Source organism: Corythoichthys intestinalis, chromosome 16 (genome assembly GCF_030265065.1).
Source record: "Corythoichthys intestinalis isolate RoL2023-P3 chromosome 16, ASM3026506v1, whole genome shotgun sequence".
NCBI lineage: Eukaryota > Metazoa > Chordata > Actinopteri > Syngnathiformes > Syngnathidae > Corythoichthys > Corythoichthys intestinalis.
The window spans coordinates 30,961,319-30,975,919 of NC_080410.1; the positions used below are offsets into that span (position 1 = coordinate 30,961,319).

General features: G+C 42.8%; 1 protein-coding gene across 1 annotated transcript; it reads left to right on the forward strand.

Annotated features, from left to right (window-relative positions):
• The first annotated feature begins 260 nt into the window (after positions 1–260).
• On the forward strand, positions 261–10,836 carry LOC130932000 (testisin-like). The gene is made up of 6 exons (XM_057861330.1): positions 261–383; positions 2,215–2,477; positions 6,091–6,236; positions 6,312–6,524; positions 10,676–10,739; positions 10,807–10,836. Exons 2-5 carry the CDS (start codon positions 2,294–2,296, stop codon positions 10,706–10,708), a joined length of 576 nt encoding a protein of 191 aa, XP_057717313.1. The 5' UTR covers positions 261–383; positions 2,215–2,293; the 3' UTR covers positions 10,709–10,739; positions 10,807–10,836.
• The last annotated feature ends 3,765 nt before the right edge of the window (positions 10,837–14,601 follow it).

The window sequence follows — 14,601 nt, forward strand, 5'->3', positions numbered from 1 at the left end:
TAGAAAATGCAATTTCTGGAGAAAGTGAGTGGGAACGTGTATATGGTCAATAAACTTTTGGGTCACTTACTACTGATTCCGGAGCAATTTTGGGTTACTTCCTGCAGATTCTGGGCATCTTCCTGTTCGTTTTGTTGCAATTCTGAATTGAGACGAAGCTATTGAGTGCAAGTACAGTGAAGACTTTTTGACTCTGTGCGTGTCTGTGTCTGTGTAGTGTGCGGGCAGGCCCCTCTCAACAATCGCATTGTGGGGGGTGATGTGGCCCCCGAGGGTGCGTGGCCCTGGCAGGTCAGTCTGACCTATTTTGGTTTTCACTTCTGTGGTGGGTCACTCATCAACAACCAGTGGGTGCTGACGGCTGCGCACTGCATAGTTTTCAGGTCAGAAGTGCACTCAAACATATTATCACTACTATCAGGTGTGTCAAGGGAAATCATTTCACTTCATTGACTTGAAAATGATGACGTATTTCAACAACATACACTGCTGGCCAAAAGTATTGGCACCCGTGCAATCCTGTCAGATAATGCTCAATTTCTCCCAGAAAATGATTGCAATTACAAATGCTTTTGTAGTCGTATCTTCATTTATTTTGCTTGCAATGAAAAACCGCAGAAGAGAATGGAAAATTTTTTAAAATTATGATCATTTTACACAAAACTCCAAAAATGGGCCGGACAAAAGTATTGGCACCCTTTGAAAAATCATGTGATGCTTTTAACAGCTCCTGTTACCTACCTGTGGCACATAACAGGTGGTGGCAATAACTACATCACACGTGCAGCCAGTTAAAATGGATTAAAGTTGACTCAACCTCTATCCTGTGTCATTGTGTATACCACATTTAGCATGGAGAAAAGAAAGGAGACCAAAGAAATGTCTGAGGACTTGAGAAGCAAAATTGTGAGGAAGCATGGGCAATCTACAAGTTACAAAGCTACAAGTTCATCGCCAAAGACCTGAATGTTCCTGTGTCTACCGTGCGCTGTGTCATCAATAAGTGTAAAGCCCATGTCACTGTGGCTAACCTCCCTAGATGTGGACAGAAAAGAAAAATTGACGAGAGATTTCAACGAAAGATTGTGTGGATGGTGGATAACAAACCTTGACTAACATCCAAACCAGTTCAAGTTGTCCCGCAGTCCGAGGGTACAACAGTGTCAACCCGTACTATCCATCGGCGTCTGAATGAAAAGGGACTTTATGGTAGGATACTCAGAAAGAGCCCACTTCAGACCCAGAGACATAAAAAGCCAGGCTAGAGTTTGCCAAAACTTACCTGAGAAAGGCAAAAACTTTTGGAGTAATGTTCTTGGGTCAGATGAGACAAAAGTAGACCTTTTTGGAACAAGGCATCAACATAGAATTTACAGGGAAAAAAATGAGGCCTTCAAAGAAAAGAATACGGTCCCCACAGTCAAACATGGCGGAGGTTCCCTGATGTTTTGGGGTTGCTTTGCTGCCTCTGCCACTGGACTGCTTGACCGTGTGCATGGCATTATGAAGTCTGAAGACTACCAACAAATTTTTCAGCATATTGTAGGGCCTAGTGTGAGAAAACTGGGTCTCCCTCAGAGGTCATGGGTCTTCCAGCAGGGCAATGACTCAAAACACACATCAAAAAGCACCAGAGAATAGTTTGAGAGAAAGCACTGGAGACTTCTAAAGTGGCCAGCAATGAGTCCAGACCTGAATCCCATTGAACACCTGTGAAGAGATCTGAAAATGGCAGTTTGGAGAAGTCACCCTTCAAATCTCAGAGACCTGGAGCAGTTGGCCAAAAAAGCAGGGCGTAAAATTCCAGCAGAGCATTGTAAGACACTCATTGATGGACCGGAAGCGGTTGTTTGCAGTTATTTTGTCTCAAAGTTGTGCGACCAAGTATTAGGCTGAGGGTGCCAATACTTTTGTCCGGCCTATTTTTGGAGTTTTGTGTGAAATGATAATGTGTGTTTTTTTTTTTTTTTTTTCCATTCTCTTCTGTGTGTTTTCATTGTAAGCAAAATAAATGATATTACTACCAAAGCATTTGTAATTGCAATCATTTTCTGGGAGAAATTGAGCATTATCTGACAGAATTGCAGGGGTGGGAATACTTTTGGCCAGCAGTGTATCACTTGCAAATCACAAAAAAAAGTTTAAAAAGCCTTTCGAATACAAGTACAAAGTTTGTTGGCACAATTTCACCCTGAACTTTTGTTGTGTATACAGTGCAGACGAAATCGTAGTGCATTTGGGTCGTCAGCGCCGCGATGGTCCCAATTCTAATGAGGTCAACAGTACTGTCTCGATGGCCATCGTTCATCCCGAATACAACGCAAACACCTTCGACAACGACGTGGCCCTCCTGCTGCTTTCTTCACGGGTCCTCTTCACTGACTTCATCAAGCCTGTCTGTCTGGCCTCAGCCACGAGCACCTTCTTCACCGGAACCGCCAGCTGGGTTACTGGATGGGGCCGCATCGGCGATGGAAGTCAGTTGACTCTTCAGTTGATCTTTGTCACCTTAGTTATTTGTTTTTTGCCTAAACACAGGACATTGGTTTGCCAAAAATGTAGTATATACTGTAGGTATACAGTGAAGCAAATAAGTATTTAGTCAACCACTAATTGTGCAAGTTCTCCCACTTGAAAATATTAGAGAGGCCTTTAATTGTCAACATGGGTAAACCTCAACCATGAGAGATAAAATGTGGGGAAAAATCCCAGAAAATCTCATTGTTTGATTTTTAAAGAATTTATTTGCAAATCATGGTGGAAAATAAGTATTTGGTCAATACCAAAAGCTCATCTCAATACTTTGTTATGTACCCTTTGTTGGCAATAACGGAGGCCAAACGTTTTCTGTCACTCTTCACAAGCTTTTCACACAATGTTGCTGGTATTTTGGCCCATTCCTCCATGCAGATCTCCTCTAGAGCAGTGATGTTTTGGGGCTGTCATTGGGCAACACGGACTTTCAACTCCCTCCTCAGATTTTCTATGGGGTTGAGATCTGGAGACTGGCTAGGCCACTCCAGGACCTTGAAATGCTTCTTACGAAGCCACTCCTTTGTTGCCCTGGCTGTGTGTTTGGGATCATTGTCATACTGAAAGACCCAGCCATGTCTCATCTTCAATGCCCTTGCTGATGGAAGGAGATTTTCACTCAAAATCTCTCGATACATGGCCCCATTCATTCTTTCCTTTACACAAATCAGTCGTCCTGGTCCCTTTGCAGAAAAACAGCCCCAAAGCATGATGTTGCCACCCCCATGCTTCACAGTGGGTATAGTGTTCTTCGGATGCAATTCAGTATTCTTTCTCCTCCAAACACGAGAACCTGTGTTTCTACCAAGAAGTTCTATTTTGGTTTCATCTGACCATAACACATTCTCCCAGTCCTCTTCTGGATCATCCAAATGCTCTCTAGCGAACTGCAGACGGGCCTGGACGTGTACATTCTTCAGCAGGGGGACACGTCTGGCAGTGCAGGATTTGAGTCCCTGGCGGCGCATTGTGTTACTGATAGTATTCTTTGTTACTGTAGTCCCAGCTCTCTGTAGGTCATTCACTAGGTCCCCCCGTGTGGTTCTGGGATTTTTGCTCCCTGTTCTTTTTATCATTTTGATGCCACGGGGTGAGGAAAGAGTTGAAAGTCCGTGTTGACCAACGACAGCCCTAAAACATCACTGCTCTAGAGGAGATCTGCATGGAGAAATGGGCTCAAATACCAGCAACAGTGTGTGAAAAGCTTGTGAAGAGTTACAGAAAACGTTTGGCCTCCGTTATTGCCAACAAAGGGTACATAACAAAGTATTGAGATGAACTTTTGGTATAGAGCAAATACTTATTTTCCACCATGATTTGCAAATAAATTCTTTAAAAATCAAACAATGTGATTTTCTGTTTTTTTTCTCCACATTCTGTCTTTCATGGTTGAGGTTTACCCATGTTGACAATTACAGGCCTCTCTAATATTTTCAAGTGGGAGAACTTGCACAATTAGTGTTTGACTAAATACTTATTTGCCCCACTGTAAATGACTCGCACAGTATAATGAACACAAAGGTGGGGGGGCCGAGCGCGTGCGCACAGACCGGAAGCACGCTGCGTGCACGTTTCGGTCATCTTGGACGTAAAAGTGGCGAAAACTAAGCACTTTACACTCATATGGATGTACAACATCATCTTAAGATGCTAAACTAACACATTCGCTCTTAACAAAAATGTGCAACGCAAATATAATGTAAACAACGCTCTCCTCGACGCAGCGAGGACAAGCGGGAGCAACCAGCCGATGTAACAGTAAAAACACGAAACGGTTGCGCTGATAACGGCTCTAACTTATCATTAGAACTTTATGACATCAAGAGGAAATACTTACATTTGTTCATGGACACACACTTCCTCGCGCACATCTTAACAGGTAGCCGTCCTCTGCTCGAAATGCGCACCTTACACCTATTCTCGGTCCCAGAATACGCAGCGCGCATGACGTAAGACAACAACAGGAAGTATCTGACTGGTTGCTATGGGAATGAATGCATACCCAAGGAACTTTCTAACAGGAGTAATAAAATTGCAAATAAAATCGTGTAGGATTATTTTAAATGCATATATGTTATATTTTCCTTATAGCAGAGGTTGCGCTAGACATTTTCGTTGTCTGTCATTTTGACTGACAGGGTCATAAAAATCCGGTCATAACCTATTTTTACCCGTCACTTAAATTTTTAAAATGATAATGATGACATATTCAATAGTATTTAGTTTTCATTCATTTTTAATTAATATTGTAACGCTTGCTTGGCGGCGAAAAATTAGACACGGAAGTCGTGGTATTTTTCTCCCTCTTTTTACTCTGCTTACCGCCAACAACACCAACAAAACAACTACTCCGCCCCCAAAGAAAAAGAGGCAACTATATAGACCCCAATCACCAACGTCACACAATGATCTTAATTGTGGTTGTCAGCCCAAAATCTTCTAAATATATATTAAATGCATCTTACCAGATATAAAATGACTACTACATAGTCTGTGGTGATCGTTTGGTGCCCAGATTTCTTGTCGAATTACAGCAGTCCATCTCGCTTTCCTCTTCGGGTCTCTCAGAATACGGTAGAATTTCAAGTCTCTCCGTCTATCTTCTCTGTTACTGCAATCAACCGCCACACACGCCTTCACCATTTTGATTATTAATGTTAACGAGCAGAAAAACACGCCGTAATAGGAGGCATGTATGTAGCGGTAATGTGTAAACACGACGAGCTGAAACACAATATGGCGGCTCCAGTCAGGGGGGCGGAGTTGGGACGTCATGTGATTGGGGTCTATACACAGGCGGCAATCTAGTCCACCAATTGGATGACGCGCTGGCACACCGGGTGCACCAATAAGAACCTCGCGTTGATGTGTCAATCACGGTGCCGCCACCAGACCCCGGTGACGCTACAATATTCTGACAGAATAGCCAACGACGTCATGCATTACGAGAGACAATAGCTAATTAATATGCTCACTCGCCACCCTGTGGTCTGGGGTGTGAATTGCAACCTGTCAAAATGACGGAGGGACTTCAGTTTTTTCCGTCACCGTTTTAAAAAACCGGTCAACGACGGAAAATATTCGGTTAACGCGACCCCTGCCTTATAGCGTATTCGACAAGGAATACGATAGACCCATTAATAGACTTTTTGGGAAAAATCACCATTTCTTTTAAGTAGTCTCATGAATAATGATATGGCCTGTGAAAATCAATGCAAACTCACTCGGCGACGACTCTCCAGATTATACGTGGTGAGTGGGCCCTATTTGAGTAATCATGTAGTCTTACTTGCTGAACCGAATGGGTGTAACATGCGTAAGTTATGTTACGTAAATCGTGCTGGTTGGGATCTATAAGAGAATTGTTAGATAAACTGCCAAACGATTCGATGGAATTGATACACACGGAACCGGTTCTCTATAGAAATCGGTTCTCGATTCCCATCCCTAATCACACGTGCACATCTGACAGGATCTTACACTAACACTAACTAACGATCTAACACTCTGTCCGCTGACTTGTTTTAGAAGCCCACTTTTTCGGTTATTTGTTTGCAGTTCCTCTGCCAACCCCAGGAGAACTGATGGAAGTTAAGATTCCAGTGGTTGGAAGCCGTCAATGCTTTTGCGAATATTGCTTTATTAATATCACCGAAAACATGATTTGTGCTGGCCTGAATGAGGGAGGAAAAGGCGGATGTCAGGTGAGAATAACATTTGTGTCTATCGGCAATGTCACAAAAGCAACACGCTAACAAGGAACTGGCGCTATTCCACAGGGTGATTCCGGTGGTCCCATGGTGAGCAACGATGGGTCCGTGTATGTCCAGAGCGGGGTGGTGAGCTTTGGAGTACCTTGCGCTGTGCCAAGGTTCCCAACTGTCTTTGCACGGGTGTCCCAGTACCAAGACTGGATCACCAACCATACGGGTGTCGAGAACATGCCGGGCTTCGTCACCTTCACGTCGCCGGGCACCGACTCGGACCTACATGTGAGCTGTGCTGCCCTGCCACCACTCGACAACTGCCCCGGCGGTGTTGAAGTGTTCTGGAAATGCTTTGGGGAAGAGCGTGACGATTGCAACCGTGTTTCGCCAAACTACAACATTCATTAGATCAACAAAAAGCTACAACGTACAAAAGAAATTCTAAGAAAGTGTTGTTTCCAGCATTGTCATCCATATTGTAAGATGTTTTCAGCTTTGTTGTTCATCAAAAGAATGCAATAAAGTCAAGAAATGTCATTTGCTTTGTTTTCTTTTCCATTTTCTTTCGGTACTGTACAGTACTTTAATACAATATAAAGTGGGGCAAATAAGTATTTAGTCAACCACCAATTGTGCAAGTTCTCCTAGTTGAAAAGATTAGAGAGGCCTGTAATTGTCAACATGGGTAAACCTCAACCATGAGAGACAGAATGTGGAAAAAAACAGAAAATCACATTGTTTGATTTTTAAAGAATTTATTTCCAAATTAGAGTGGAAAATAACGAGGTCTAATGATGCTCCACTCGTTACCTGTATTAATGGCACGTGTTTTAACTCATTTTAACTTATCGGTATAAAAGACACCTGTCCACAATCTCAGTCAGTCACACTCCAAACTCCACTATGGCCAAGACCAAAGAGCTGTCGAAGGACACCAGAGACAAAATTGTAGACCTGCACTGGACTGAATCTGCAATAGGTAAAACGCTTGGTGTAAAAAAAATCAACTGGGGGTCAATTATTAGAAAATGGAAGACATTCAAGAACACTGGTAATCTCCCTCGATCTGGGGCTCCATGCAAGATCTCACCCTGTGGCGTCAAAATGATAACAAGAACGGTGAGCAAAAATCCCTGAACCACACGGGGGGGCCTAGTGAATGACCTACAGAGAGCTGAGATCACAGTAACAAAGGCTACTATCAGTAACACAATGCGCCGCCAGGGACTCAAATCCTGCACTGCAAGACGTGTCCCCCTGCTGAAGCCAGTACACGTTAGAGCCTAGTTCGGGCCTAAAAAATCCAGCCCGACCCGACACGGCCCGCTGGTATTGAGGCCCGACCCGGCCCGAGCTCGATCACTTAACTAGATTTGCAGGCCCGAGCCCGAAAAACCCGATTTTTTTTTTTTTTTTTTTTTTGAGTGACACGGAAAAAACGCAGCAGCAGCCATTTATTTTCATTTCTTCGAGTTGGCAGAAAAAAAACGCAAGTTTTCTTAATGTTTAAATAATCTACATATTTTTTTGAGAATTATCAAAGCATTCACACAACGAAATAACGCTGGGAAAGTTTGTTAAACATATTTCTGAGTGTGTGGGATATTGTTCTCACATGGACGCGCCTCTCTGACAAGGAAATGAAAATGAGGGGGGCGCCTCGGCCGTGCGCAAACGGTACAGCGGGAGGACAAGAATAAAAAGCGGCCGGCGCCACGGCGTTCGTGCACACGCACAAGCAGAAGCGCAATACAGAGAGCCTGCTCTCCATTTTTTTTTTAAAATAATTTATTAGTCCGGCATGGCGGCCCGACCCGAACTGACCCGAACGTGAATGCTTAAAATGTGGGCCCGACCCGACCCGACATTCGGGTCGGGTCGGGTCGGGTTTGGGCACAAAATCTAACCTCTAGTACACGTCCAGGCCCGTCTGCGGTTCGCTAGAGAGCATTTGGATGATCCAGAAGAGGACTGGGAGAATGTGTTATGGTCAGATGAAACCAAAATAGAACTTTTGGGTAGAAACACAGGTTCTCTTGTTTGGAGGAGAAAGAATACTGAATTGCATTGAAGAACACCATACCCACTGTGAGACATGGGGGTGGAAATATAATGCTTTGGGGCTGTTTTTCTGCACTGCGATCAAGACGACTGATCTGTCTAAAGGAAAGAATGAATGGGGCCATGTATCGAGAGAGTTTGAGTGAAAATCTCCTTCCATCAGCAAGGGCATTGAAGATGAGACGTGGCTGGGTCTTTCAGCATGACAATGATCCCAAACACACAGCCAGGGCAACAAAGGAGTGGCTTCGTAAGAAGCATTTCAAGGTCCTGGAGTGGCCTAGCCAGTCTCCACATCTGAACCCCATAGAAAATCTGCGGAGGGAGTTGAAAGTCCGTGTTGCCCAATGACAGCCCCAAAACATCACTGCTCTAGAGGAGATCTGCATGGAGAAATGGGCCAAAATACCAGCAACAGTGTGTAAAAAGCTTGTGAAGAGTGACAGAAAACGTTTGGCCTCCGTTATTGCCAACAAAGGGTACATAACAAAGTATTGAGATGAACTTTGGTATTGACCAAATACTTATTTTCCACAATGATATGCAAATAAATTCTTTAAAAATCAAACAATGTGATTTCCTGGTTTTTTTTCCACATTCTGTCTCTCATGGTTGAGGTTTACCCATGTTGACAATTACAGGCCTCTCTAATATTTTCAAGTGGGAGAACTTGCACAATTGGTGATTGACTAAATACTTATTTGCACCACTGTATGTATCTGTAGTAGGTATGTGCTGGTTACTGGTTTCAAGGTTTACCGTACTAAGATTTTCCGTCATACCGTAGTACGGTATTAGCGATTTTATGTCACAAAACTGCAGTGAAAATCCTTGGCCTGGAGCAGCAGTGCTCACCCCTCCCCATCCAGTTGTTGCTCTGTCCTGTGTCCACCGGTGTGGCTACTTCTGACAACCCCCCCCCCCCCCCAAAAAAAAAAAAAAAGACAGTTACTAGTACGGGAGTAGTTCGGCTATCGAAAAGAAACAGACGGCCGCAACTTAGAGGAGGAAGGACAGCCGAAATGCTTGCTGAGGGTGGTTGTCTGGGGAAGCAACACCTCCAACATGATGTTCTATTTACGTGACCATCATCCGTCACTTTACACAAAATTTAAGGTAAGTAAACACTGTCATGAAAGTTTCCCACCAGCTACGAGAGTTCACTCCAGCGTGTTTAGTGTGTCTGGTGATGGTAAAACAAATACTACAGTGGTATGAAAAAGTATCAGAACCTTTTGGAATTTCTCCCATTTTTGCATAAAATCACCATCAAATGTGGGCTGATCTTTGCCAAAATTACACAGATGAAAAAACAGTGTCAGCTTTAACTAGAACCACCCAAACATTTATAGGTTTTCATATTTTAATGAGGATAGTATGCAATGACAGAAGGGGGAAAAATAAGTAAGTGAACCATCACATTTAATATTTTGTGCCCCTCCCCCTTTGGCAGCAATAACTTCAACCAGACGCTTCCTGTAGCTGCAGATCAGTCTGGCACATCGATCAGGACTAATCTTGGACCATTCTTCTCTACAAAGCTGCTGTAGTTTAGTCAGATTCCTGGGATGTCTGGCATGAATCGCTGTCTTTGGGTCATGCCACAGTATCTCAATGGGGTTCAAGTCAGGACTTTGACTTGGCCACTCCAGAACGTGTATTTTGTTTTTCTGAAACCATTCTGAAGTTGATTTACTTCTGTGTTTTGGATCATTGTCTTGTTGCAGCTTTTTAACTTCAACAGTCTGACAGACGGCTTCAGGTTTTCCTGCAAAACATTAATCCTGATAAACTTTTGAATTCATTCTTCCATTAATGATTGCAAGTTGTCCAGGCCCCGAGGCAGCAAAACAGCCCCAAATCATGATGTTTCCTCCAACATGCTTCACAATGGGGATGAGGAGTTGATGTTGATGAGCTGTCCCATTTTACAACCACACATGACGTTGTGTGTTACTCCCCCAAAAAATCAACTTTGGTTTCATCAGTCAACAAAATATTTTGCCAAAACTTCTGTGGAGAGTCCAAGTGTCTTTTTGCGAACATTAAACGAGCAACACTGTTTTGTTTGGACAGCAGTGGCTTCCTCCAAGTCCTCCCATGAACAAGTCATCAGTGATTGGGCAAACACCTGTCTTAAATTGTTTGGTAAAAATCTGTTTCAATTGCTGTATAAGTCTCCTTGGGCAGAGGGTTTACTTACTTATTTCCCCCCTTCTGTCATTGTTTGCCATGCTATCTGTGGTGGTCCTGGCCCACACTCTCCTCTACTGGCTTTTATTGTTGTTAAACTTCCTGTTTTATGTGGCATGAGTTGAACCTTGGCAGACCTGGGAGTGCACCTGCAGCTCATCACAATCAACATTGCTTTTAAGGAGCGGCCTGGACAGCAAGCAAGTGCCAGATGATTCTGCCAAACACCAGTGATACATCAGCCAAGTACGCCTGTAGTTTTTTTTGACAATTGTTGATGGAACTCTTGATTAATCTTGTTCTTTGCCATCAGGACAGCCACCCATCAAGCCCTCGCAGCCACAGCCATAGCCTGAGCAACAGCCATAGCCATTGTTTAATAAAAACCCTTCACTCCACTTCTGTTTCCTGGTGGCACTTTGGTCCACATCGACTTTGCCAACTTTGCCCTGACACTATCCTCATTAAAATATGAAAACCTATAAATGTTTGGGTGGTTTTAGTTAAATCACTGTTTTTTTTCATCTATGTGATTTTGACAAAGATCAGATCACATTTGATGGTGATTATATGCAGAAATGTGAGAAATTCCTAAAGGTACAGATATTTTTTCATACCACTGTATAACGTAAGCTTGTTAATGAGGCAGACAACATGGCTAGTTAGCATACCAAGATGGCTAACTAGTTTCCACCCTACCATTAAGCTACTTTTGTTAAGTCTACCGCTATTGTAAACATCTGTTCAAAATAACATTTTGATAATACAGCATGTGGTGTTTTTTTCTCTCTGGCGACTTTCTGTGTTGAGAGAGTGTGTGTATGTGTATAATATGTAAATAATGATACGAGTCATACACACGCGCGCTGTATCTTTGTGTTTTACACATAAAATCAACTTGATCATATATTGTTTAAGTCCAGTTCTATATTCCCAAGGGTTCTTGTTCTAATGTTGAGCAACTTGAGCTGTTCCTGTGGCCTGTGGGTTCAGTCTATAAGTTTTATTTTTTTCAATTTTATTTAAAATATTTAATTTAGTTTTTGTTATTTATTTATTTATTTTAACATCATATTCATGTTGATGTGCCAATTTGCAAGTTATATTGTGAAAAATGAAAAACTCCTGTTAAATAGAAAAAACTTTTTTTAACCCATGCATCTCAAAATAACACATTTTAGAGCTATAATTGCAATACCGTCATACTGTGAAAGCGTGGTACTTTTGCTTGAGGTTATTATACCATCAAATCTCATACCAGCACATGCCTAAATTCTGTAGCAACATGACTTTCTTCTGTTTCACATGTAGCCGAGACGCCACGACACGAAAACCATACTTTTCAATTAAAAGGCATCTCTATAAGATGACCGTGATGATCAGTTACATTTTAGATCACCATTCGGAGGCTGTGGCAAGTCATTAAGCCCCCAAACTATTTTTAATTTGTCCATTTTAACCTCAAAACTCCCGTTTACAGACATCGCGCAACCGCTTATTTTTCAACCCAGCCATAAAATGAAGGTAATTAATTATATTTATTATTCAAAATGTCTGTCGTTTTTAGCTAAGAAATATTTATTGATGTCTAATATTTCGTTTAAAAAGAAAAAAAACGACTTTAAAAAATATTCACTCGCATATTTTAAACTTTTAAATAAATTACGTCACAATGAAAAAAATGGTGTCTGTAAAAAAGTCATGGATATTTACCTCATAACTATAGCTTAATTGTATTTTTTTTGTGTCAGTCGCATTTTTTCTGATATGATAGATGATAAATAATTGATCCAAACAAAGAAAATTTTGAAAAAAAAAGTTTAAAAAGGTAAATATTAGGTCAATAATAACGCGTTAACAACCACGATTAATCTGGAAATATTAACGCATTAAAAAAAAATAACGCAATTTACCGCTCACGCTAAATTTGGCCACAACTGCTTCCTGTAGTCCCACACGCTGATGTTTACATTCTCGGCGCGGCAATGCAGGACAAAATGCAGCCAGCCACGATGAGTGAGGATGATGACCAAGTTCCGTTTTAAAAAGCTGCCTAATGGAAATCAGGATAAAACCAAAGTTGTGTGCACATACTGATGTAATGAACTGTCCTTCGATCGAAGCTCAACCACCTTCGGGCAAAGCATATCTTCGCTAGTGTTAGCAATGACGCTAACACTGCGGGAACAAGCCGCAGTCATCAAGCTACACTGGCAGAGTGCGGACTCGGACTTGCCAACAAAAAGACAGCAAGTAGGTTGACTACTGCTATCGCTACATGGGTAGCCAGAGACTGTAGAGTGTAGACCCATTAACATAGTCGAAGACGAGAGCCTTGAAAATCCAATGACAACAAACAACAACTTTTGAACAATGGCCTAAACTCAGTAGGGAGTCACTTGCCGGATCAGCAACCAGTTTTGGGCCAGAACTGGTCCAAAGTAGCAGACACTACATTAATGCATGGCCCAGATTTGGCACACGTTACCCAATCTGGGCCAGATTTGTATCAAAACCGTTTTCAGAATTAAATTTGGGGTCCATTTTGTATTAATATTTTCTATTAAAAGCAATAATAACAACACTTGTTTTTCATACCATTTATTGATGCTAATATATGAATGCACCATAACAATACAACAGAGGTCACGGAACCGCGGACCTCGGTCCAGTTCCGGACCCCCAAGCCGTCTTGACCGGATCTCAAGCTGTCGCGACTAATACACAACAACAAAAATCATTTTTGTCTGCGGGTTTGCAGAGCTGGAGGTGGACAACAAACAAAAACCTTAGCGGTGATGTGCGTGAGCAAGCCAATGGGAGTGAAGCATTTGAAAGTTATTTTTAGAACAGCATGTCTCAGGGGCAGTTTACATGGCGACTTTGCAACACAAAGACGCAATGACTGAGTAGCGGACTTGCCTCGCGTGCATATGGTGTCGGCGAAGACGAAAAATTCTGAATCCTGCCTCCAAAGTGGAAGAATCCGATTGCCGGGAATTGAGGGGGGCTTCCTCGGCATGCATATTCCCGCGGCGCGAGACCGCGACATTAACGTCAGCACTCGTACACGTCACATTGGGCGTGCGCAGCGGTGCTGCTAAACATTTAAAACAGCAAATATGGCGGAATGTCAGCTTTAATTTACTGTTTTAATAATATTTTTAAATTAAATATGTTGAAAGTTTCAATTTTTCTGCCTTTTTGAACAAAAGAAAAATGCCATTGCTTCGAGTGGGCGGGCATATTTTTTTCCGGGCTGAGGGTACTTGGTGGGGTCAAAGTGCATCATTCTCTGTTGCCTTGTAAATCTGCACTGCCCCCTGGGGCCTGGCATGAATACTACATCGTTTTCATGCGGAATTGCGACATTGTTAAAATGGAGACGCAAATGCAAATTTGAAATTTTTCTTATTCTCGGAGAGTCACCATGTAAACGGCCCCTCACACTCGCTTTCCAGACTCCGCGGAGTGACAGCCAAATACTGAGCCGAATGAAGTTGGAGGAAGAGCCGAAAAAGGTACGGCAAATGGCGTGCTCAAAACTATGCAAGATTGATGCAGAAAACCGAGTGGTAAAGGAGGAGTGGACCAACACACTTTCTGGCAGGCAAGCAGTACAGGATCTTGGGGGGAAAAACAATATCGAGCTCATCATCAGGATTACAAGATTCTTTGTTAGCTGAAAGTCACATCAGTGAGTTGCTGATCTGGCAATGATGTAAGGCTAAAGACCGGTTTAAGTCAGCTGCTGACGATGATCAGCGGCACCTGGTCCCAGGCTCACCCATCAGTGCAATCAAGGAAGGAGGAAACGCAATTATGACTTTGAATAAAGCACTTACCATAAAAATGTTAATAAGCCGAGATGACATTTCCTGAATCCTGTGTGTTCTCCTGTTAAGTACTGCAGCAGGTGCCCACCTTCACGGTGCGCTCTGTTGTAAAAGTCACACGTCGACCGTTAAATTTCAGATTTTTAGCGCGTCCGGTCGCACGGTCCGCCCTGGACCAGTGCGTAACCTATCATTTGGACTGTCAGATTGATGATCCCCACCGCATCTGGAGCACTGACGTTCAGCGGGCGTGATTGCTATGGCAATCTGGC